At 33.8% G+C, this 25,764-nt stretch overlaps 1 protein-coding gene across 3 annotated transcripts in view; it reads right to left on the reverse strand.

Moving 5' to 3' along the window:
- Window positions 1–10,617: 10,617 nt before the first annotated feature.
- Window positions 10,618–25,764, reverse strand: part of WT1 (WT1 transcription factor) — a 140,716-nt gene continuing 125,569 nt past the window's right edge. For 2 of the 3 annotated variants that reach the window (XM_053688915.1, XM_053688917.1), the window contains 4 exons: window positions 21,120–21,270; window positions 19,718–19,807; window positions 13,648–13,740; window positions 10,618–10,739 (listed from right to left, as the gene is read on the reverse strand). In XM_053688915.1, coding sequence (XP_053544890.1) covers window positions 10,618–10,739; window positions 13,648–13,740; window positions 19,718–19,807; window positions 21,120–21,270 — 456 coding nt within the window. The remainder of the gene's footprint in view (window positions 10,740–13,647; window positions 13,741–19,717; window positions 19,808–21,119; window positions 21,271–25,764) is intronic. The other variant, XM_053688916.1, reaches the window with a different exon arrangement.

Raw genomic sequence — 25,764 nt, forward strand, 5'->3', positions numbered from 1 at the left:
GTCCAATTGAATTTGTGGGTGTGTCTATCCGGCCAATCATAGCGTCCATATCTCTCCTCTGTGTTGTTACACACCATTAGCTCACCTAATGCTAAAGGGAGTATTCTCTAGACCAAATGCCATACTCCATATGCATATTTGTTAGCCACATAACAGTAAAGAAACAAAACAGCACAAAAACACTGCCATTCCTCAGCAGTAAATGTTATACGAAAATAATCGAAGTATACCTTATTATAAAAAAACAATATGTAACTAACGTGTATCACCAAACTATAACATATTATGTTTTTCATCAAAAATATTAGCGATCTATTTTATTGTCACAGGGTTATTAGAAAAAAATGACTCTAAATCAAATTTTATTATAATTGGGTTATATTTCCTGTTTAATATCAGAGCATAAATTCTATACCTAATTGAAGATTACATCTTTTATTTTTTATTTTTTGTTTTTTGTTTTTTATATATTGTTTTTATTTTCAAATACCCAAGGTTGCTTTGCAGAAACGTGTATGTATGTATATATATGTATCTCTATATGCAAAAATATTATTGGTATTATTAATGTCACATTATATATTGGCCTTTTATTTTATGCTCCTTCCCCTGAATTTTTAAATATGTTACAACCTGGTGTATACCTTATTATAAATATCTATATCTATACATTTAGATCATAATAAAATTATTATTTAAATCATGATGGGATTATTTAAAAACACATGTTGAACAAGTATTATTTAAACATACACACATAATACACAAAATCTATCACACAATGGATTTCATACCTATATTTATATTTAATCTAATCTTATTTTATAAAATTTTAATCTAATTTTCTACAATAAAAACATGTTATTATAATATTAAGTAAAATTAAAAAGTAAAAAATTGATTAAATCTAAAATTGATAATATTAATAATATATGTAAAAAAAATGAATTAAAATCTTAATCTCATAGGTTTTTATAGGTTTTTATATAAATGCTGCTACGTCTATGTCTATATTAAGACCATGTGGTTGTAATGTATTTAATTTATAAATCCACTTGGTCTCCAACTTTCTTAGTGCTAAAAGACGATTAGATTTAGTTATAGGGACTCTATCTATAACTTGAACTTTGAGAGAACTAGGGTTGTGTCTGTGACATTCCAAAAAATGTTTGGGAACACTGTGATTTGTCATCTTTTTTTCTATATTATATATGTGTTCATTCACTCGCCGTCTTATTTGACGTTTTGTGCGGCCCACATAAAGTAGGCCACACCCACATTGTAATAAATATACAACATAAATAGATTCACAGTTGCTTCTAAATGAAATGTTAAAAGTTTCAGTTAATGAGCTATTTGAAAATGTAGGGGCTCTATTGACATGTTTACACATGTTGCAGCGGGGTTTTCCACATCTCATGGTTCCCTTCCATTCACTCAACCAAGTAGTTCCTATTTTTCCTATTTTTTCGGTCCCGGTTTCACTACCCTTATTTTTAATAATAGGTTTTATTTTACTTGGAGCAAGAATATTCTTAAGGCTTTTGCCTTTCCTATAATTAATAGTTGGTTTGTCCCCCAATGATGGCCCTAAAACAGGATCTAATTGAAGTAATGGCCAATGTTTTTTAATTATCTTTTCTAAACTTTTTGAACCTCCATTGAAAGTTGTTATGAATCTTGGTGGATCTAGTTTCACTGGTTCTATTAATTTATTATGTATAAGAGACCCTATTGCATTTGGTTTGTCTAATTTGATATTTATATTTCTCTCTTTTGCAATAGCCCTATTTTTTGCTGCTTGTATTAGTTTTGGTTCATAGCCTTTTTCTAAAAAATTTTCTTCTAATATTTTTGCTTCCATTTCAAAGTCACTTTCGTGTGTACAGTTTCTTTTTATTCTTAAAAATTGACTGTATGGAACATTATCCAACCATGATTTTTTATGTGCGCTTTTGGCTTGTATATAACTGTTTCGATCTGTGCTTTTTCGATAGTTTTTTACTGCTATTTTACCTGTGTTATCTGTAAACAATACCAAATCTAAAAATTCTATTTTATCTTTCGAACATGCATTTGTAAAAGTTAAATTAAAATCATTACTATTAATATGTTTCATAAAATTATCTATTTCTGTCAAATCCCCTTTCCACAGGATGATGACATCATCTATGTATCTACCATATGATACTATATTACTTAAAAATGGATTATTATGCCAAATGTATTTATTCTCGAACGCATTTACATAGAGATTGGCATAGGATGGGGCAAATGTTGTCCCCATCGCTGTGCCTTGGGTCTGTAGATAATATTTATCTTCAAACATAAAATAGTTATGATGTAAGATAAAATTAATGCTATCAATTAAAAAAGATATATGTTTCATCGGAATTGACCATTTTGAAAGTTCCTCTTTTATCTCGTTTGTGCCACTAGTATGAGGTATACACGTGTATAAGGAAGCAACGTCGCAAGTTAGCCAACACATATCCTCTTCCCATTGTTTGCCCTCAAACCTTCTAATTACCTCCGTTGTATCTTTAATATATGCTTTCATATTTTTTACTATTGGTTGGAGGTAAAAATCAACATATTTGGATAGATTGTCACTAATTGATCCTATCCCGGACACAATTGGCCTACCAGGTGGATTTTTACTGTCCTTGTGTATTTTGGGAAGATGGTATATAATTGCTATGTTGGGCTGAGTATTGAATATAAATTTAAACTCATTTTCGTTTATACTGCCCTCTATTTTTGCTTTATTTAAAATTTTATAAAGCTCTTTATTATATATTTCAGTGGGGTCTTTGTCTAAGGTTTGGTAAGTATCCTTGTCCCTTAGCAATTTAAAAGCTTCTTGCATATATTGTTCCCTTTTTTGAATTACAATACCCCCGCCCTTATCGGCGGGGCGTATTATTATATCGTCATTAGACATAAGTTTTTTAAGAGACTTCCTTTCCATAATGGTCAAGTTATCATTATGTTTGTTTAAAAATTGATTAGCATTTTCATTTTTAAATAACTCTTCTATTTCATTTAAAACTAATTTAGAGAAGGATTTCAAATGGTCTCCCTGTGCTCCTACTGGATTAAAAGTCGATTTACCTTTAAAGTGCGAGTGCTGGATTTCTGGTTCTGTTTCATGTAAAGATATATCTAATGAGTCAATAAAATCATTAATATGATTTTCTGTACATTCAACTGGTGAATCTTTTAAGTTATGTGCTCCCGAAAGTTCGCTGAGTTTTACATTTTCAGTTTCCAAATCTTTCAATATATTTAGGATACCTAAATCTGTAGCCTCCATATATGTGTTATTAGCAACATTTTTGTTTAGGGGATTCTTAAGATAATACCTCTTCAGGGTTAACTTCCTCACATATTTGTGGATATCTACATATATCTCAAATTTATTTGGCCCTGCTTTAGGGGCGAACTTTAAACCTTTTTGTAGGAGACTGATGTCATTAGAATCTAAATTGACCCCCGCTAGGTTAAAAATGTCACTTTTGGTTTTGTTTATTCTAGTCTTGAGCGTCCTGTTAGCCTGTATCTTTTTTCCTCCTCTATTTCCTCTTCTTCTCTTTCTAATGATCTTTTTCTTTGTCTTATTCGTTCTATTGGTCTTTCTTGAGGTGCATGGTTGTGTCCCTGGCCTAAAAAATTTCGATTATCGGCTGTTTCTTTGGGCCTCGCTCCTTTACCTTCCCAAATGGGTTCATCTTGTCTTTGTGAATGGTTAATTAGAGGTTCGTACCTATTATTTGTATCTATTTGTACTCGTGGACTAGCATAATGATTTGTTGTATAACTTGGTCTACGTCTCCATTGTGGATAGTTATCCGAATGATTTGATTTATTTTGTTGCCATGAACCACCATTATATGTATTATTAGATTTTGTGTTTTGATATGTATTTTGTCTAGTTTGATTATTGTTATTTGTATGTCTATTGTATTGTCCTGAATGTGTATCTCTATTGTTGTATTGAGCATTATAAGGTCTATCTGAATATATCCTAGTTTGTTGCATATGTATTTTTCTAGGTTCTTCATAAGACCTTATTGGAAAATTATTTGTATTATGATTTGTGTTAGTATTGATTATACTTTCTAGATTTTTCCCATTTACATCTTGTTTTTTATCCATTTTTTTATTATATGTATATATTTTATTTTCTTTGAAATCTAGAATATCCCTTTTTAATTTTTTCTGTTTACTATATTGTAAATCTCTATCCAGTTGACTCACCCTAAACTGAATACTTTTATTTCTGTTGATCCACTTCTCAACATTTCTAAACGGTTGAATTTTTGAAATCACCTCTTCCAATTCTAATTTTACCTTATTGAGTCTAAATTCTCTATATTTTATTAATGTTTTAATGAATTTGTTAGAACATTCTTGTGCTGCTGATTCCCACTCTGTAACAAATTCAACTTCATCTAGCTCAAAAGCTGGTTGCTTTAATATACGCAAACCTCTTGGTATAACCTTATGAGTTAAATAATTCTCTAACAGAATAAGATCTTGCCAATCCCTGGCATCCTGAAATAAAAGTTTTTCTAGATCTTTAAACAATTCTTCTGGGTCTGCTTCAACTATATTAGGTTCTTCTATATTTTGGTCCAGTAAATTTGTATTTCTTGTACGGCTATCTCTATGTGGATTATGCCCAAATTCTTTTAAAACAACATTTGCCATGACCTCTGACATAGGTTCAGACATTGGTTCAAATACTGGTTCAGACATAAGAGCAGCAATTACAGGATATGTGGATGTTAGAGAAAATGCAACGAAGAAAAAAGTGAATTGCGCTATATGAACTGACTTAGTATCCACAAGGACTATAACTGTATGTAGATCTTAACAGTGATGAGTGTATAATAAATATAAATAATATATATATAAAAAATATATATATAAAAAATCCTAAAAAAATCTAAAATCACATAAAAGTTAATTGTATAAAAAATTGATAAAAATGTAAAAATGTAAAAATTGATCAAAATGTAAATTCACAATAGCACCTTCGATATAACTACAAATGTATATAGATGAAGCAAAAATTATATATAGAGCAAAAAATGTATATAGAGAACAGCACCTTAATTTAACAAAATGATATAAATACTCATTGAAAAAACATAAAAATACAAAATATAAAATATAGATTTACTTGACCTTAGGTTAAGAAGGGTGTGTCAGAAAAACACCTGAGGGTCAAAAAAATATATTGCACACTATTTGTGTTCCACAGTACCTCTAATGGTTTCCCATGACCATTCTCATTACTTTCTTTTGCAGAAAGTGAAACAACCAGTGCAATGAGATATGTCCCTTTAAAATGAGTGTAAACTTGAGTCCCGTTCTGTGCAGCTCCAATCAGACAGGGTGAATCCAAACCTCAGTCGTAGGGATAGTGATACATGTAAATAGAAAAAGAGAGAGAGCGCACAAAGGATTCAAGTGTAGATTTTTATTAGCAACATTAGCACACATAAATTAATGCACTTACTAGAAGTAAGATTAAAAAGGCAAATCAGAGTTCAACTCTCTTTCCTCCGCTTGTATAGCCGCTCCACACTGCTGCCTAGGAAGAGTCAGTGTCCCCGGATGTTGATGCAAGATACCGGCTTCTGTAGCAGGGCTTTCCGGATGCCCTTGCTAACTGCCTGTCTGTCAATGGGGTGGAGCGGATCAAATTGGAGTCTGAGCGTCGGACCTGTTTGCCGGTCAATGGAAGCGTGATGTCACCACCCAATATTGCCGCTCGTCAGCATTTTGCTGCGGTTGGGGGAGCCCTATTTGAAGTGTGCCTACACAGCGCAGATAGTGTACTGACACTGAAATTAGTTTCTGTGTAGGCACACTCCAAATATTGTTGTAGGGACGTACGTTTAATTACACCTACACTGACTACCTCATGCGACATAGTCTTGACAGCTAATAGCTGGCGAGACAAACATGGCTGCACCTTCGTCACAACCTGCACTTTGCTGATTCGAACATATCGATCTTGTGTCGATGTATCTGAATCAAAGTGCAGGCTACTCCCACTAGCCCACCCCGCTAACTCACCCTGAATGCCTAACGTCACTCGACATAGAGGCGGATCCTTTGGAATATTTTGCTGCCTCGTAGCACTTTTGATCAATGGTGCCTTAGTCTGAATTTCTTAGTCTGATTTTTTTTGACAAGTTTCAAAGTTATGTCTTTTTCCACTCCTCCTGTATCATGTGACAGCCATCAGCCAATCACAAATGTATATACATATATTATGTGAATTCTTGCACATGCTCAGTAGGAGCTGGTGACTCAAAAAGTGTAAATATAAAAAGACTGTGTACATTTTGTTAATGGAAGTAAATTGAAAAGTTTTCTCTATCTGAATCATGAAAGTTTAATTTTGACTTGAGTGTCCCTTTAACCATGAAATGGGCTATGAGGACATTTCTTTTGTTTAATATGCTATATATTTTCAGTGTATTCTGCTATATATATTCCTGGGGGAAAATCATGTCACTGTACTTTTAAAAATTGAATAAAGAGATTTAAAAAAAAAAATAGATCTTCTCAGAATCATGTCATAAACTCACACAATGATTGTGACTTGTGGTTCTTTTTGATCTAACCTCTATTTCATGTAAAACAAAACATCTCCATAAGTACAATGCAGAAACAAAGGATTGTATGAATCCTAGACCATGTGCATTCTAAATATCCTTATTATTTAAAGGGAGTAAAATTGATGTCCAGGTATGTCATTTAGTCATTTTAAGTGCTGGACCAGGCACCCCTAAGCAACAGCCTAATGCACCAGATCAGAAATCTTGTCCTGATCATTAATTATAATTTCATGCCTAAAGATGCAGTTCTATTGAGTGTAAAATTACACACACACATGTTGTCACGTCTTTAAAATAAATAAAACATGTTATTTTTAATTTAATAACAAAGGATAAAGCCTAACTATATTGTGCAAAGTTTGGCTGATGTCTGGTATTATGGAAATACAATTAGACAATGTATTAAATACATACAGGTATGTGTTACCCATTGGAAAGATTCTTAACAATAAATATGGAACTCGTCGCTTTTGGAAGAAGCTTTTATTAAAAGCTTGGTGATAATGAAGGATACATTTTTTTTTTTTGTAGAATATTCAATGGTTTCTTGCAACAATAAAATCAGAACAAGACGTCAACCTTATATGATACAATCTCTATGTTGGAATGTTTTCTAAGCACAATACGTTATATATATTTACATACAGATCAGTTAAAATAAAACTGAATTTAATGAACATCAGAACAATTTCCATCTTACATAGTCCTTAATTACATGTAAACAGAAATATCTTAATTATTTTAAGAGAACTCTGTTAACAAAGATTATGGTCCAGCCGTTCTTCACTTTTTTTTTTTTTAAATTTGTTTTCATTTCTTTAATTAAGCAGCATATTTACAATGTTGTGCCACAAAACCAGTGTGGTCCTCAAACTGCTCACAAGTTTCAATAACGCTCCCATTCTTTATATTGTGTTATATTTGCTTTGAAGCAATCAATATTTATTAATTTTGTAAGATTCTTAAAAGTCTTAAATTGACATTCTAATAAATAATTACATGGACCAATTTGTTAGAGCATGTGCATTACTAATCTTATCTAACTATCCATTGCACCCCCAGAAAGGGGTTAAAGACTTAGGTAAAGTCTAGTTTGCGCTAATATTGCAGCCCAGTTAACCAATCAAGAGTAGTATAAACCCTACAACCACAGGTGGTTGGTTCCCTGCTTGGGAGTTGCAACTTCTGTGTTAAAACATAGCTACCTAGGATTAGTGGTGCAAAAATGACGCACTAATAAACAGGATCATATATTTTTTGCATTGGAACGTACATTCCAAAACACATTATTCCAGCGTCTCTGGCAAAAAATTATTTCAAAGCAATTTGGGCTCTAAAACATATTTATAGGAAACTTTATCTCCACTAACAAAACTGCAATAAATTAAAACCTACACAAAAATATGAAATGCACCACATAAAAACTAAATGTATATATACAAAAATCCACTTTCTTCATTATAAGACACACTTAATTACTATTTCAACTGGACTTAATTACAAAATTATATACTAAAATAATAACTTCTGTATTTATTTACCAGAAACTGATTTTGTTGGATTATTGATATTTACTAAAATAATGATTATTAAAACAAAGAATAAATGTCCCAAATAGAAATAAGGATTTACTTTTTTGTTTTTGCAGTAAACACTAATTTTAACATTTGAATATTAGGACAAAGGTCCCCCTGACATTTATTCTGCCATTTATATCTTTCTAAAGAATGAATGTTAACATTCAAATATCCTGTGTTAACAAATGAATTTTGAAAGTAACATTTGAATATACTATTGCAAAATTTAAATATTACATTTGTATGCTGATTACCATAGACAAAGAGTAAAGCCTGTGAAAAACAACATTTGAATGTTGCTTTTCAAATATTTGATATTCAGGTGTTTTATTTTCTGATGGGAAAGGTAGTTTTTGTTTGCAAAATGAAAGTGGAAAAATGTGTCCATATTTAGCATTAAAAGAGACTTATTTATTGAGGTTTGTCTTGAAAGGACAAGCATATGTGATTCTGTTGAAAAGCTTTATAGCCCCTTAATGACCACAATGTAACCTGTATGTCACTGGTCGTTAAGGTTTTTTTCAGGACATAATAGCACAAGTCTAGCAAGAATACACTATTAATGCCCTCCCTCAGCCTTTGTGGAATAGAGCAGTCTCAATGCTGGTGGAAAGACTGCGCTATAAAACAATCAAGTCCCAAAAAAAGGCCAGTGACATACAGGGTACGTTGCTGGTCCTTAAGGGGATAGGACACTGAAATGCACTGAGATACATGTGAATAATCCAGATGATATTAATTTGTTTGTGCTTCTGTAAAACAATAATAAACTTTAAAATCAATTTCTTGTAATTAAATATACCTACAACCATTAATAGCAATACTGCATCCAAGGGACATAGAAATGACTATGGTATATTTTATACAGTAAGACAAGTAGTTGTGACTTATATATTTAGAAAATCCATGTAATTCTACACGGACACTAAATAAAAAAATACTAATGAAAGTGACATAAAGCACATTTTTTTTCCTTTCACGGTTCATATAGCAAACAATTTTAAGCAACTTTCCAATTTACTTCTATTATCTCATTGCTTTGTTCTCTTGGTATCCTTAGTTGAAAAGAATACCTAGCGAGGTTGGCTCAGGAGCTGGGAGCTAGCTGCTGATTGTTGGCTGATCATATATGCCTGTTCTCATTTGGCTTACAAATGTGTTCAGCTAGCTACCAGTAGTGCATTGCTGATCCTTCAATTAAGGATACCAAGAAAATGAAGCAAAATTGATTATAGAAGTCAATTTGAAAGATGTTTAAAATTGTATACTCTATCTGAATTTTGAAAGAAATATTTTTGGGTTTTGTGTCCCTTTTAATTTGGAAGACTTGCCAAGTGATGCACCAAATGGAAGTTTAACAAATCTAATTGTAATTTGCATAACTGTGTTTCTGTTAAACTGAACTCTGCAGTGATACTTTACTGTGTTTTTATGGTATACACTCATACTAATACTCACAGTGCTGATTTTTTCAAGGAGAAAGGAAATGTGTATTGTAAAACACCTGTACAGTATTTGCATGCTACCCTTTTCTTTCTATCCATAGAAAAATGACAGAATTATGAGTGATAATGCTTTATAGTAAGAGTTTTTACTGCATAGTTGAGCAAACTCCACTGGATGCAACTAATCTAGACTTGCTTCACTGTCCACTCTCCTTAAAAAATGCACCAGAGTTTGCTAATTAAAAAACAATGCTAATTTTTCAATTTACTTTATTTACTTAATTTACGTTGTGTTAAGTCTTTTATATGTCCATTTAAATCCTGCAGAAATAATTTTGATAGTGCTATATAACTTTATCAGAAGCTTTTCAGTCTGTGTTCATTATATTGACAATATGAGATGGATTCACTTGAATTTAGTACAATTAAGTTAACTTAAATATAGAAATTAAATTCCTGTTCAGCACCAAGCACTCAACCAGTAATATTTCTATATTTTCATTTCTAAACTAAACCATTGTAAAATAACAGGTAACATTCTAATCGATCAGCAACATTTACACTGTAGTAAGGGTTCATTTTATGGAATAGTTGTGTTTTGGAAATGTGACATTTGTTATTCAGGCTTTTTATTTTTAAACTATGTTTTTGGTGGCGAAATGCGTTGTGCATCTGGCAAAAGTGCATATTCCACCATAATAGATTTATCATTCATGCTGCAGACAGTATAACATAATAACCCATTAAATTACAGATATAGGAGAGCACAGCACGAGATGAAATAATGTCAGAAATGACCAGTGTGATACACAGGAACACAAGATATTATACAACTTGAAGTTACAGCTTGCAACAGCATGAAGTTTTTGGCTAACAGCCATGTCTTTCCAGGCTGGTTGCACTAACAGTTTCATGTATAATACAGTAGGAGTTTTAAGTCCCATTGCTGTTTTTTCCCTAAAGAGCCAATTGAAGTTTAGTCATGTTCCTCTGGTGCATGTTGTGATGTCGAACTAATTCATCTGATCTGGCAAACTTCTTCTGGCAGCTTGGCCATCTGCAGCTGAACGGCTTCTCACCTGTTGACCAAAAAATATCCAGTTATCATGGAAGGGGGCTTCATTTTGTTGCATTGTTACTAGATACTACTATCACTTTATTAAAAACAATGCAGTGTTTCTTGCCTTACCAGTTGTCTAGAGTCAATCGTAGTCCTCAAGTACCCCTGACAGGCCAGGTTTTTATTATAGCTGAACTAGAGCAAAGGTGAAATAATCAGCTGATGTGTGAGCACAGGTTAGTTACCATGGTAACTGATCAGCTGATTATTTCACATCTGCTCTAGTTCAGCAATAATAAAAACCTGACCTGTTGGGGGTACTTGAGGACTGCGGTTGAGATACACTGGTCTAGAACAGTGTTCTTCAATTTCTTTCCCATCACCCAATAAAAAACATAATATAGCCTTGCACACTTTAAAAAAGAAATGAACACTACTGACTCATAGGGTTCCAATTATCATTGTGCGGATGGACATGATTTCCGCTATAGCAAACCATGTCCACCGCACATCAATAAATGCCGACAGCATACACTTTATCATTGCACCAGCAGTTCTTGTGCAGATTTGCGGCCAATTGGCCACCAGCAGGGGGTGTCAATCAACCCAATCGTATTGGATTGGGTTGATTTCCAGCGATGTCTGTCCGCCGCCTCAGACCAGGCGGACAGGTTATGGAGTAGCGGCCTTTAGACCGCTGCTTCATAACTTGTGTTTCTGGTGAGCCTGAAGGCTAGCCAGAAACACAGGCATCAAACTCCGTTCGAAGCTTGATAAATAGACCCCTCTGTCAGTACCTAATTTATTAAGAAGAGTCTTTATAGTTGACTAAATAGGACCTCCTATATATCAGATGTATGTCTTAATCAAGTACTCTAGGAAGCTACACAACCAAAATTTATTTTTGACATTCAATTTGTAAAATTATTTTTTTCTTTAACATTTGTTTCCCTTGACAATGGTTACTTTTTAATAAAGACTTGTAGACTTGTAGAGCATAGGAGTAGGAAGGCATGAACTACCTCCATATCCTGCAACCCTAGGTACATGACTAGATTCCTTTGAGCATCTCACCTCTTTTTCTTATTTAATTACCTTTTCTCAGAATAATGTCATAAACTCCCAAGAGTTCTGGTTCTTTTTGATGGAATCAATATTTATGCAAAAGAAACATTTTTATAAATGCAAAAAAGGATTGTATGAATCCTGGGCTATGACCATTCCAAGCTTCCTTATTATTTGAAGGGAATAAAATTGATGTCCATGTATGTAATTTAGTTATTGTAAGCCTACTGTGTCATATCAGAAAGCTGGTTATAATTTAATGCCTAAAGATGCTGTTCTATTTATACACACTTAAAGGGACAGTCTACACCTTAGTCATCCTAAAGTCTTACCTTAAATTAAGCTGCAAATAGCATCCTGTACCCTTTTTATATCATGCAGCAGGGACAGTAAAAAAAAGTTATTTTAAAATAAATAGTGTTTCTGGCCAATTTGAAATTGATGTGGCCAATTTGAAATTGATGACATCCCGACCTAGGCTGCATCTAGGCACTCTGCTGAATAGTTTTGACAGTCTGTTAACTCCAACTAGTGAGCCTTTTGTAATTAGATACCATATGCAGCCTAGATCATGATGTCATCAGTGGGCTGAGCTAAGCAGCGATTTCAACCTGAACCGAAACACTATTCATTTTAAAATAACTTTCTTACTGTTCTTGCTGCATGATATAGAAAGTGGTGCAGGAGGCTATTTGCAGCTTAATCTAAGGTAAGACTTTAAGTTGACTAAGGTGTAGACTGTCCCTTTAAGCATTCTGTTGTCATATCATGGAAATAGATCTGATATGTTATTTTTTTAATGTAACAACAAAGAATAATGTTTAAATTTTTATATTACCCCATTTTGCTTTTAACATTTGATTCAAGAAAAAATTTGCAAGATAGCAAATTAAATATTCATATGTTTATTTTTACAGACTTGCACTATAAGAAGCAACATTATATTATTACATTTTAATTTCCTTAAAATATAACCTTTGTGTGCAGCAATGCAAATATTGAACAAATTGTTAAGAACAGACTGATTATTATTATTTTTTTTAAAGTGCTATGAAACATTCACCCAGTGTCACATGATGCAAAAGGAGAAGAATGGGCAGGACCCAGTGTTGGGTCCTCAACTTTAGTTTGAAAAACCCTGCTGTAGAAATTAAAAACTTAATTAGTTAAATTGACCTTGTAAATGAATAAGTGAGGTTGTCCGAATACCATTAGCATTTTCACAATATAACTCTGTTTTCAAATCTTCTTCTATTAATGGGTAACACTGACAAAGTTAAAACTGATACTTCATGATGCCAAGCAATATAGGTATATCCTAAGAACACATGCATTTTGCCCTCTGTGCTGGGGCACCCTTAACATTTGTGGGGCCCTGGGCAAGACAAATTTGCAGCGTCCCACAGCCCAGTGCTCTTTTTCTTATCTCCCTGTATGCCCTGTGCCCTGTATGGCCCACCACATTAAGTGTTACCTATATATATATATAAATAACAGTTTATATTACACCTCCTGATACCATGAACACTTATTCACAAACAAAATACAGGCTATACATTGCACCTTCTCATACTCTCACTCCTGAAAGTGCGGAGCCCCCCAAAGCACGTGAGTGCCCCCCTGCCTACCCCTCTGTATGCTCTGTGTACTGCCTCTTACATTAGATTCCATAAACTGAACAAAAACCTAAATGCTGGTGAAAGCAGTTACAATAGAGAACGAGAGCATAAAAGGGGAAACACCAGTTTCAAAAGCAAGTATTAAATGCTTGGATTGTGCCATAAATAGCAAACTTAAAGTCACTTGTCTAATTCTCTTAACACATTAAATCAAATAGTAAAAGCAAAGAAAGGTTTACGCACTTGTTTTACCTGTATGAGTCCTGGTGTGTGTCTTCAGGTGATCAGATCTGGAGAATTTTCTCTGGCATGTTTTGCATTGAAAAGGTTTAACACCTGAAAATGGTTAGAAAAAACAAAGTTAAGCTTCTTCAATGCATATAAATAAGTTATAGATGAGAGGCAACAATAGAAGTTCTTCTTCACAGGGAGGGATATTGTATGAATACATTTTACAAATATGTTTAAAATAAAAATATGTACTTAATATTTGTGCATTACCATGAGTTTTCAACACTGTTTTTCTGATTTTAATTTAATTTCTGAACAAATAATTACAGAATTTCTGGGATCTTTAGACCAAGGCTTATTATGCTAATCTGACATTTCTGCAGCAGGAAGCCATGCTTGCAATACCCACAGGCATCTCATGGTGGTATGATGTGACGAGTGGCCAGGCACCTATAGAAATCAAGTGACCAAAACAGTTTGCCATGTAGAGATATTAAACACTGATATTTAGGGTTGCCAGCTGCGCCCCATAAAAATACCAGACAACCTATAGGTGTCTGGACATGGCTGGTAGTTGGGTCACACATTGTCCCCCCAAAAGCTCAACCTTAGGCCCACATTTGATCCCACCATGAATATTTTTCACAACTGAGCAGACAATTTATCCCCTTGCTTGCCAGTAACACCCATGCAGTAGTGATTTGATCCCTTGACTGCCAGGAGCACACACCTCCCTCACATTGTCTGCCTGTAACACATATAATTGAAAATTTGGGCTATATTTGTAATACATAGATACATAGAAGACCCTTTACATTTAGCTGACACTTAAGTGTCCAGTATTTTTGTGAAGATTTTACTGGACAGCCTACTAAAATACTGGACTGCCCGGTTGAATACTGGACACCTGGCAACCCTACTGATATTGTTAATCTAATGGCACTTTAGCTGTCACAAATAGACCTTAGAAAAACCTAAGCCACTCCCATTGATTTATGGAGATTAACGCATTACACTAATTTCTTCAATATTCAAACAAGTAATATCATTTTAATATCAAATCTAACAAATCAATCCCATATCAATAATAATTATATTATTATTATATAAAATATATTACTATGGTTTACTAGTCAGGGATTAAAAGCTTCTAGCCCAGAGGCCAAAAGTTAGTAGTCCACTCAATGCTAAGGATAGTAAAAAGTCAAATTTCTAAGTCGTCCGCTGCAATTTCTAAGTCATCTGGGACCACTTGACCACTGGAAATTTCAAGGCCTGTAATATATATATAATATGTTCAAGCTAATCTTAGCTTTAAGTACATTTAATATTTTTTTTTTAGTATCAACAATATAACTGAGCAGAGTGAAAATGAATAAGGTGAAAACCTGTATATAGAAATGGCAGAAATGTAGATTTGGCACAGACTGTCGAGTATAAAACAACAAAATATTATGGTAATTATTAATAACTTGCTGCCACATTTTGCAATAAAATAAACTATTTTAGGATTTTTATTTAAAGTTTGAGAAATGTTGCAGAGTAGCAATAATGATCCAATAATAATTGGTTATGAGTAAATGTTTAAAAATAATTTAATAACATTTTAAAATGAGCAAAATTGTGTTTTGGACTTTTGCCAAAATTCAGTTTGCTAAAGACTTTAAAACGTACCATATTTTGTGTTTCAATAATAATAAAGCAGAAAAAGACAGATGACTTTGGAGTCAATGTGAACTTTAGGCATCAGTAGTTTTAATACATTGTTTACTTAAAACTGTCATCTACCATGTATTTTTTGTTTGCTGATTGTTGGCAGACAATATACCAACATAAGATTGATTGTTACTGTACTTTGACAGAACAATAAGTTCTCAAAAAATCAAAGAAAACGATGGAAGGAGATTTTGGTAAATTAGGTGAAAGTTTCAGTAGCGGCTGGGTAAGTTTTTGGGAAAAATGAATTATGGTAACAAGATTTTCAGGATATATGAAGTATATAACAAGAGATAATCAGCTGCTTAGTAACAGTCAGGTGAAAAAGTTGCCCACCCAGCTGGTATTTTTCTGACATGGCTGGTGTTTTTAAGGCTCAGGTGGTCAAAGTTAAAAATAAAGATTAAATATAAAAATAAAGATTCTATCACAGCCAAACTTCTTCTAAGTGGACTCTAATCTAATTATAATAAAAAAAAACACAAAAACAAAATAAAAATCAGTCCTGACAGCTAAAATTCCTAATTTATGCTGTATAATTATTTATGCAAATTTATGCTAATGAATATGGCCAGTATTTTTTTCCAGAGAAGGTGGTCCCTATATTCAGGAGAGAGAAGCATTATTAGCATATATATATATATACTGTATATATACTGTATATATTGGGGATGTGCATTCGTCTAATTCGGCAGCAAACAAATGCCTAATAAATATATATATTTCCATATCATATCCGTTTCACCAATTAAGTGATGACAATACATAACACTTTATTACTATTTATAGTGTTACTGATTACAGGTATCAAACCTAAAAAATCAATCCCATATCATAATATCCCTTTAAAATGGCCGCTGCTTCTTAACTTAAGTTTCAGGCGGACCTGAAACTTCGGGGGTAGATTGCAGCTTCCGCTACTTGATAAATCTACCCATTAATCTTGTCTTACAGTCATGTGTCGCTATTTTAAAGCTTATGAGGTTGTATCATTTTTTAGTTTTCATTTCTCTATTTTCAAGTTTCCTTGTTTGCATATGTTAGAGAGGGCTGTTTTAAAGAGGGAGGCTTTGTACATTATTTGCTCTGTAGGATATCAAAGGCATATTTGTGATGTCAGTAGAACTCATTCTGGGCGCAGATAAGTGAACGGTTAGATGCTAGATGCAACTCCGCTGATTATAATAAAGTCTAACAGCTTAGAAAAGAGGCACATATAAATCTTTATAAATTTTGCATTATTCAAACTTTGAATTTATGATAATTTTTGTCCTTGAGATATTAGTTTCATATTACTGGTGCTTTATACATAAAAGATAATAATTATAATTACAGAACTGTGAGAGAGATCCAGGCTCTAATTTTTCCCAACTAGCGAACATCCCAGTGATCCTTTTGCAGCTCAAGCCCTTGCTCTTGCAAGATCAACCACACAAGAGCAGGGTCTGTCAGTCACCCTAAACACACCAGTTCAGGAGTGTTTTAAGTCCACCACTTCTGAGGTGACAGAGAGATGAAGAAGTGGTAATCGATAAGCAATTATAAGCCTGCAAGGGCTCCAAAACAGTTTTAACTACTTGATAAATGGAGCCCAAAGTGGAGACATGCAAAACTGAATAGAAAATATAATTTTTTTGCAGAAGTTTAGTCAAAAGTTCATAGATGGCCATTTTCCACAAAATATTTTAGCAGCAAGAATAACACCTTACAGAGAATGCTATTGTGAATTATTTTTACTGAAGTAGTTTCTCGCCCTTTCTCTCTCAATCTATAAACTTATCTCTCTCCATTGAGCTGTGGATTCATCTCAATGAATAAACAACTTCACCTAACTTACAGCTAGATTACAAGTTTTGCGCTACGGCATTTAACGCTGAAAGATTGGCCATTATGCTGGAATGGCCAGGAACGCATTTTAGCCTGTAACGCAACGTCCATTCCACACTCAAAAAATTACATTTTTGTGTGAGATTTTCATAGCGCCGGTATTACAGGTTGTGCATTCAGGCTAAAAAGCTTGCGTTACAGCCTATATTGACATGATCCATACCGCTATCTGAGACCAGTAGTTATCATTTTTGTGTAACAAAAATGTTTCACAAAACTCGTAACTAAAATGTTGCAAAGTACACTAACACCCATAAACTACCTATTACCCATAAACCACTACTCTCCCGCATCGCAAATGCTATATTAAACCTATTAACCCCTAATCTGCTGCCCACCCACATTGTGACTATTAAATAAAGTTATTAACCTCTAATCTGCTGCCCACCCATATCGCCAATGCTATTTAAATATATTAACCCCTAAACCACCACTCCCCCAACATCACCTACACTAATAAAAGTTATTAACCCGTAATCTGTCGCTCCCTGACATCACTGACACCTAAATAAACCTATTAACCCCTAAAACGTTGCCCCCCCACATCGCCAACACTATAATAAAGTATTAACCCCTAAACCTTCAGCCCCCCACATCGTAACTACTAAACTAAATCTAATAACCCCTAGACCACCGGCCCTCCCACATCACAAAACACTAAATTAAACTATTACCCCCTAAACCTAACACCCCCTAACTTTAGAATAAAATTACAATATAACTATATTTAAATAAATAAAACCTTACCTGTGAAATAAAAATAAACCTAACATTAAACTATACATTAACCTAACATAACTTTTCTAATAAAATAAAAAATACTACCAATTAAAAAGCTAATTACAAATTTTAAAAAAACCTAACACTACGAAAAAAATTAAATAATCTAAAAGTACAAAAAATAATAAACACTAAATTATTCTTCAAATTCAAATCAGCCAATAGGATGAGAGCTTCTGAAATCCTATTGGCTGTTCAAAACAGCCAATAGAATGAGAGCTACTGAAATCCATTTTGAAATGGCTACCTTGCATTCAACTTCAGTGTACGGCGGTGACCGTATGAAGAGGATGCTCCACGCAGAATGTCTTCACCGTCAAGGATAGCTCCGCTCCACGCCGCCAGGATGAAGATAGAAGACGTCTCCAAGATGGATGATGGTGTCACCGACTGGATGAAGATGGATGTCCGGACTTCAGGGTAGTTTAGGACTTTTTAGAGTTAGGGTTTTTTATTTTGGGGGGTTGATTTTACTGTTGAGGGACTTTGCATTTTTTTACAGGTAAAAGAGCTGTTTAACTTAGGGCAATGCCCTACAAAAGGCCCTTTTAAGGGCTATTGGTAGTTTATTGTATGGCAAGGGGTGTTTTTATTTTGGGAGGGGTCTATTTTTATTTTTATCGGGCTATTAGATTAGGTGTAATTGTTTTTATTTTTTCTAATTTTGTTTATTATTTTTTGTAATCTTAATGTTTTTTTATTTTTCGTAATTTAGTGTTATTATTTTTTCTAATTTTAGAATTCTTAAATTTTTTCATAGTGTTAGATTTTTTTAAATTTGTAATTTCGATTTTTTAATTAGTAGTTTTTTTATTTTATTAGAATAGTTATGTTAGGTTAATTTCTAGTTTAAATTTATGATTTTTTTTATTTCACAGATAAGTTTTTATTTATTTTAAGATAGTTATATTATAACTTTAATTTAAAGTTAGGGTTGTGTTAGGTTTTGGGGTTATTAGTTTAATTTAGTGTTCTGCGATATGGGGGGCTGGTGGTTTAGGGATTAATTGGTTTATTTAGTGGTGGCGATGTGGGGGGCCGGAGGTTTAGGGGTTAATATATTTTATTAGTGTCGGCAATGTCAGGAGCGGCGGATTAGGGGTTAATAACTTTAGGTGTCGGTGATGTCAGTGGTGGCGGATTAGGGGTGTTTAGATTTGAGGTTTATGTTAGGGTGTTAGGTTTAAACGTAACTTTTTTTTCCCCATAGACATCAATGGGGTTGTGTTATGGAGATTTTTCATTCCGCACTTCAGGTCTTAATTTTTTTCTAATACTCTCTCCCCATTGATGTCTATGAGGGAAAGCGTGCATGAGCACGTCAAATCAGCCCTTGGATTTTGTGCGGTTTGGAGCTTAGCGCACCATAACGCACAGCACAAGGAGGCTTTTCAGTAACTTGTAATGGCAGCGCTATGGAGAGTGAAATAGCGCAACTTTTTTTGGCGTTAGTTTCGCCCCCTGTTTAGCACAAAACTGGTAATCTAGGCATTATATTCAGACAGCTGAGCAAAGGGAGATTTTCAAGCATTTAACTCACAGTAAATTATGACTGCACTTTTGTACTTAGAAGCACATTAGAATAGGAACTGATAACAGTGTAAACAAGGGAATAATTTGCTAATTTTTTGGCTTTATTACAAATAAGATAAAGAGACAGAGAGGACATATATATATGCATGAAGTAAGCATTACAAACCTGTGTGTCGCCTTTGATGCCTTTTTAGTTGATCTGAACGAGAAAATCTGCGCTCACAATCTTTGAAGTCACATTGGTATGGTTTTTCACCTAAAGAAACAGTTACATAGAAACTTAAGTCCAATAGCAAATTTTGATTCATATAAAGCTTTCAGAATAGATATATAGGCCAGCAATTATCAACTGCAAGACTCTCACAAACCTGTCCACCCCGGGATAGCAGAATGCAGGCAGCGAATTGCCGCTTATTTCCAGAGAAAAGGCAATAGTTATTTGAGTTACGGTGGAGATAAAATCATGAGATAAAAATCCTCCATTTCATAAAAGTGAGAGTCATAGAATTATTGTATAGAAAATTAGCAAATCTAGGCAAGGATCCCCTCTTGTTTATCTATCTATCTATCTATTTATCTATCTATATATATATATATATATATATATATATATATATATATAAAACTTTTAAAAAGAGAGATAATTGAAATGGGTATGATTAAACTTCTTTCCAAAAAGTAAGGGAAATCAGCACTCTTTTTGCATTAAACTATAAGTTCATTTATTATCCATATAAATGCATCTCTCAGACACAAGTTAATTCCCACGTGAAATTGGAATCAATTTATCTATACATAGAAGTGCATCTAAGTACTTATTAAACAATTTACTTCAGCACATTACATATAAATGCAACACTTAATATGTCCCTTTAAGACCTTATAGCATATTTTAATATGCACATATCGTCCATTGCTCATATTGCATTGTTAACCTCAAATTTTCCAGGCAAGGTTAGTTCATCATCCAAACAAAGAACTAAATACAAAAACCATTGGGATTGTCAATTTATCAAGTGTCTGGCGGACATGATCCGCTGTATCGATCATGTCCGCCAGACATCAATATATGCCGACAGCATACGCTGTCGGCAATTATCATAGCACAAGCAGTTCTGGTGAACTGCTTGTGCAATGCAGTCCCCTCAAGATTCACAGCCAATTAGCCACTAGCAGGGGGTGTCAATCAACCCGATCGTATGATATCGGCGCATTGATGTCCGCAGCCTCAGAGGTGGCGGACGAGTTAAGGAGCAGCGGTCTTAAGACCACTGCTTCTTAACTCCTTTTTCCAGGGAGGCTGAAGGCTCGCGCGGAAACAGGGGTATACAGCCCCATTCGGACCGTGATAAATCGGCCCCAATGTGTTTTAATGTGGGAACTTTTGGGGCCAGTAGATTTTCATGTATATAAATAATTACACCTTATAATGCTAACCACAATAGAAATAACCCAGCCTGGACGACCTTGATCATTCAGTACCAAACCATCCTGCATATATATATAGATAGATAGATAGATAGATAGATAGATAGATAGATAAATAGCCTCTGGGAGGTATACGGTACCTGTGTGCTTCCTGCTATGCATCTGCAGATGGGACAACTTGAAGTATCTCTTATTGCAGCCGGGATACGCGCACATAAAAGGTCGCTTTTCACTTGTCTCTGTTGCTGACCTGACTATTGCTGGGTTCACTCCTGGTACCCGTCTGACATCCTAGAAGAGAAAGGGAATATTTTATTTCCATGAATTATTCCCTCAAAGATCCATACACCATATAGTTTGTGGAAACAGAAGACACACATACATACATACTAGACATTATACATTTGCATCCTTTGACTATAAGATTAAATATATTGGTTTCTTCTTAAAGAGACATTTAAAATGGGTTAGGTTTTTCATAATGCAGCAGCACATAAAATAATGAATGCTTTATTTAGAAAAAGTGAATTAGAAATACATTTTGGACCATTTTGACCTTAATACTACATGATTAAGGACATGATGTTCCAAACGCATTGTATTTCTGATTCACTTTTTCTAAATAAAGCATTCGTTATTTTATGTCCTGCTGCATTTTGAAAATCGTATTTTAATTAGGACTTTGGTGCAGAGTCTTGTAGCGGGCACTATTACACACTGGTGCTGAATTATTAGGATTTTTAAAATAATGGGTTAGATTACAAGTGGAGCGCACCTTGCACAAAGAATAGAGCACAATCTGATATAACAAAGGGATGGTAAAAAATGGTAAACACAGTCGACATAATTTTAGTGCGTCATATACTTTGAATGGATTGCACAGGCGCACTATTATTGCTCATATTACAAGTGGTGAATGTGCTTGAGCACAATACAAAATAGAGCTGGAAAATTTAGCACATTTGTAGACCTGAAGTAAAGTGTTAACACGTGAATTAATGCATACAAAGCAAATAAAAATATATTAAAACAAATAATTTCACTCATATTTATACATATTAAATGTAAAATAAAGATTTATTATTAAAATAAAAAGTGTTAACAGTGACTGGTATTTATATGTGTAATTGTGTATGTATATATATATATATATATATATATATATATATATATATATATAATCAATGTAAATATTTGCATAGGAAATTAGCACATCTAGGCAAGTATGCCTGCTTGTTTTTCCCCAGAAATTCTTAATATACAATGTTACCAATTCACAAGAGAATTGTGGGTAAGATATGCAAATTCTCAGTTTTTTTGCTTCAAAATACTGTTTTGACACAGCGATCCTTTTAACAGGATTATTACAGCAAACCAGAAATCACTCACTAGATAAGCCTGTTTCGTTCTTTTTGGAACTCATCAGTAGGAGATAGATTTCTGGTTGCTGCATTGGTAAAGCTATTTTCATGGTTAAACCAAAATTCATTAAAATTATGGGGGGAGATAAAAAACTGAAATTAAAATCCTCCATGTCTCAAAATTAAATTAATGTAAATATTTGCATAGGAAATTAGCACATCTAGGCAAGTATTCCCGCTTGCTTTTCCCCAGAAATTCTTAATATACAATGTTACTAATACACAAGAGAATTGTGGGTAAGATATGCAAATTAGATATGCAAATTCTCAGTTTTTTTGCTTCAAAATACTGTTTTGACACAGCGATCCTTTTAACAGGATTATTACAGCAAACCAGAAATCACTCACTAGACAAGCCTGTTTCGTTCTTTTTGGAACTTATCAGTAGGAGATAGATTTCTGGTTGCCTCATTGGTAAAGCTATTTTCATGGTTAAACCAAAATTCATAAAAATTATGGGGGGAGATAAAAAATTAAATTAAAATCCTCCATATCTCAAAATTAAATCAATGTAAATATTTGCATAGGAAATTAGCACATGGAGGATTTTAATTTCAGTTTTTTATCTCCCCCCATAATTTTAATGAATTTTGGTTTAACCATTAAAATAGCTTTACCAATTCCGCAACCAGAAATCCATCTCCTACTAGTGAGTTCCAAAAAGAACGAAACAGGCTTGTCTAGTGAGTGATTTCTGGTTTGCTTTAATAATCCTGTTAAAAGGATCACTGTGTCAAAACAGTATTTTGAAGCAAAAAACTGAGAATTTGCATATCTTACCCACAATTCTCTTGTGCCTTGGTAACATTGTATATTAAGAATTTCTGGGGAAAAGCAAGCGGGAATACTTGCCTAGATGTGCTAATTTCCTATGCAAATATTTACATTGATTTATTTTTGAGACATGGAGGATTTTAATTTCAGTTTTTTATCTCCCCCCATAATTTTAATGAATTTTGGTTTATATATATATATATATATATATATATATATATATATATATATATATACATACATTATATATTTTTAAGTGTGTGTGCAGTGTTTTGAATTTATATTTCAATACAAAATCACATTTTAATCACTATTTGCCCTGCGGCTTTGCACACCTGCAGTTTAGCCCTCGTTAAAGCTTAACGCACCTTCGGATTAGAGCTTGAGTGATAGCCTATATGAGTTTTTTAGCACAACCCCATAGAAGTCTATTATGTGAGAGATTTAGCTCACCAACAAAAATAAAAGCGCTGGGTTCCATTGCATTTGACTTTTTTAAATCACTGGACATATCATAATCTGAATTTTATTCACCAAGAATGGGCTAGATTACACAACGTTGGTAAAAATGGGTTTGCTACAGTCATGGCTTCACTCCCCCCCAGAGCGTCCATCTCATGAGGCCACGCAGTGAATGGATGAAGCCGGTTTCGTCATTGCTGTGTAAGTACAGCATGAGAAGCGGGTGGGTGTTCGCCGATCCGGCGTCGCTGAAGAGAAAGGTAAGTATTTGTAAAAATACGCTGCAAAGTAAACTTTCATGAATGGAAGTGCCCCTGTTTTTAATAGAATTTTAAAAAACGGGCACTAATTCATGAAAGTTTACGTTCAATTTAATAATCCTGATGTAAAATATGTTAATCTCATAATTTTTCAATTATCAGACAATATATTGCTAAACTGCAGGATGTTTCTGGTGAAACTATTTCGGTCTTTAGATTTATTTAGTTTATGATACATATCACTGTTATATTAATATACTTTTTACCTCTGTGATTACCTTGTATCTAAGATTCTGCAGGCTGCCCCCTTATTTCAGTTCTTTTGACAGACTTGCATTTTAGCCAATCAGTGCTGACTCATAATAACTCCACCCGAGTGAGCATAATAGTATCTATATGGCACACATGAACTAGCTCTGTCTAGCTGTGAAAAACTGTCAAAATTAACTGAGATAAGAGGTGGCCTTCAAGGGCTTAAAAATTACCATATGAGCCTACCTAGGTTTAGCTGTCAACAAATACCAAGAGAACAAAGCACATTTGATAATAAAGTAAATTAGAAAGTTGTTTAAAATTGCATGCCCTATCTGAATCATGATAGTTTAATTTTGAGTAGACTGTCCCTTTAAAAGTAGCTTCTTTCCAGAATACTGAATTAGGCTCAGGAGCGTGCAAGTGTTTTGAGCATTTTTTAGCAGTACCTCAGTTAGCTCTCATGGAGTAGAATTACATTTCAACACAGGATATCAAAAGAAAGACATAAATTTGATTTTTTTTTTCTTCATTAAATTGTGTTTGCATTATCTGAATCACAAAGATTTGATTTTATCTTCATTGTCCCTTTATTTGTACAATAAATTGTGTATCTGTCCGACACTTTACTGTATGTGTAACAGTATTTAATAAAATGATGTTCTGCAGATGATATCTAAGGCTCTGCCTTTCTGTCGTGCACCATTTCGGTCACATAAATTTAGATTTATGAATCATAAAAGATCATTTTTACTTGTAAACTCCTACATATTGGAAAATCATTCTGCACACACTATAATGATTCTCTTTGTCAGTGCAGAATTATAACATTTCCCATTTCAGCGCCGACATTAGACAGTTGAAATATACCAGTAAAAAGTAGGAGTAACAATTTTATTATTTTTCTAAATAAACATAATTTGTCCACATAACATTGAGCAAACGATATCAGGCAAACACTTCTTACACATAACATGGGGAAAATGGACTGATGGTTTTATACATGCACATATGGTGTATATTCGTCAGTATGATATAAGCATGTACAATATTTTTATGTGTTAAAGAGAAAAAGGAAAGAAATTGAAACATTTAAAAACAAAACACTAAGGGCTAGATTACGAGAGGAGCGCAAAATATCGCTTGCGTGCAAGCAATATTAGTGCTCCACTGTGTAATACCAGCGCTAATGTGCGCTGGTATTATAAGTAAAGCGCAATGTGAAAGCAAGTTTGCGTTCACATTTCTAGGAACATTGAGCTCACAAGAGCGCACTTCCATACAATGGCAGCCTTGTTCTGACGGCAAAGACGGCATCATAACCAAACATAGCGCAGGGGGGTAAGTAACAGGCACGCGAGATCCGCATAGTTTGCGGGCGAGCAATAATTTAGTGTACCACTTGTAATCTGGCCCTAAGAAATAAATAAACTTTTTCCCTTCTCTCAAACATATAGTAGACCTGGTATGCATAGTGGTATGCATAGTATGCATAGTGCCATTATCCTTAGATTGTCTGTGTATATAGCAACACTATAGTGAGACGTCACCTTCTGATTCGCTCCAACAAAGGAGACTAAAAACACCATTTCCACCAGGCTTTTCAAGGGTGCATC

Source organism: Bombina bombina, chromosome 7 (assembly GCF_027579735.1).
Source record: "Bombina bombina isolate aBomBom1 chromosome 7, aBomBom1.pri, whole genome shotgun sequence".
Classification (NCBI taxonomy): domain Eukaryota; kingdom Metazoa; phylum Chordata; class Amphibia; order Anura; family Bombinatoridae; genus Bombina; species Bombina bombina.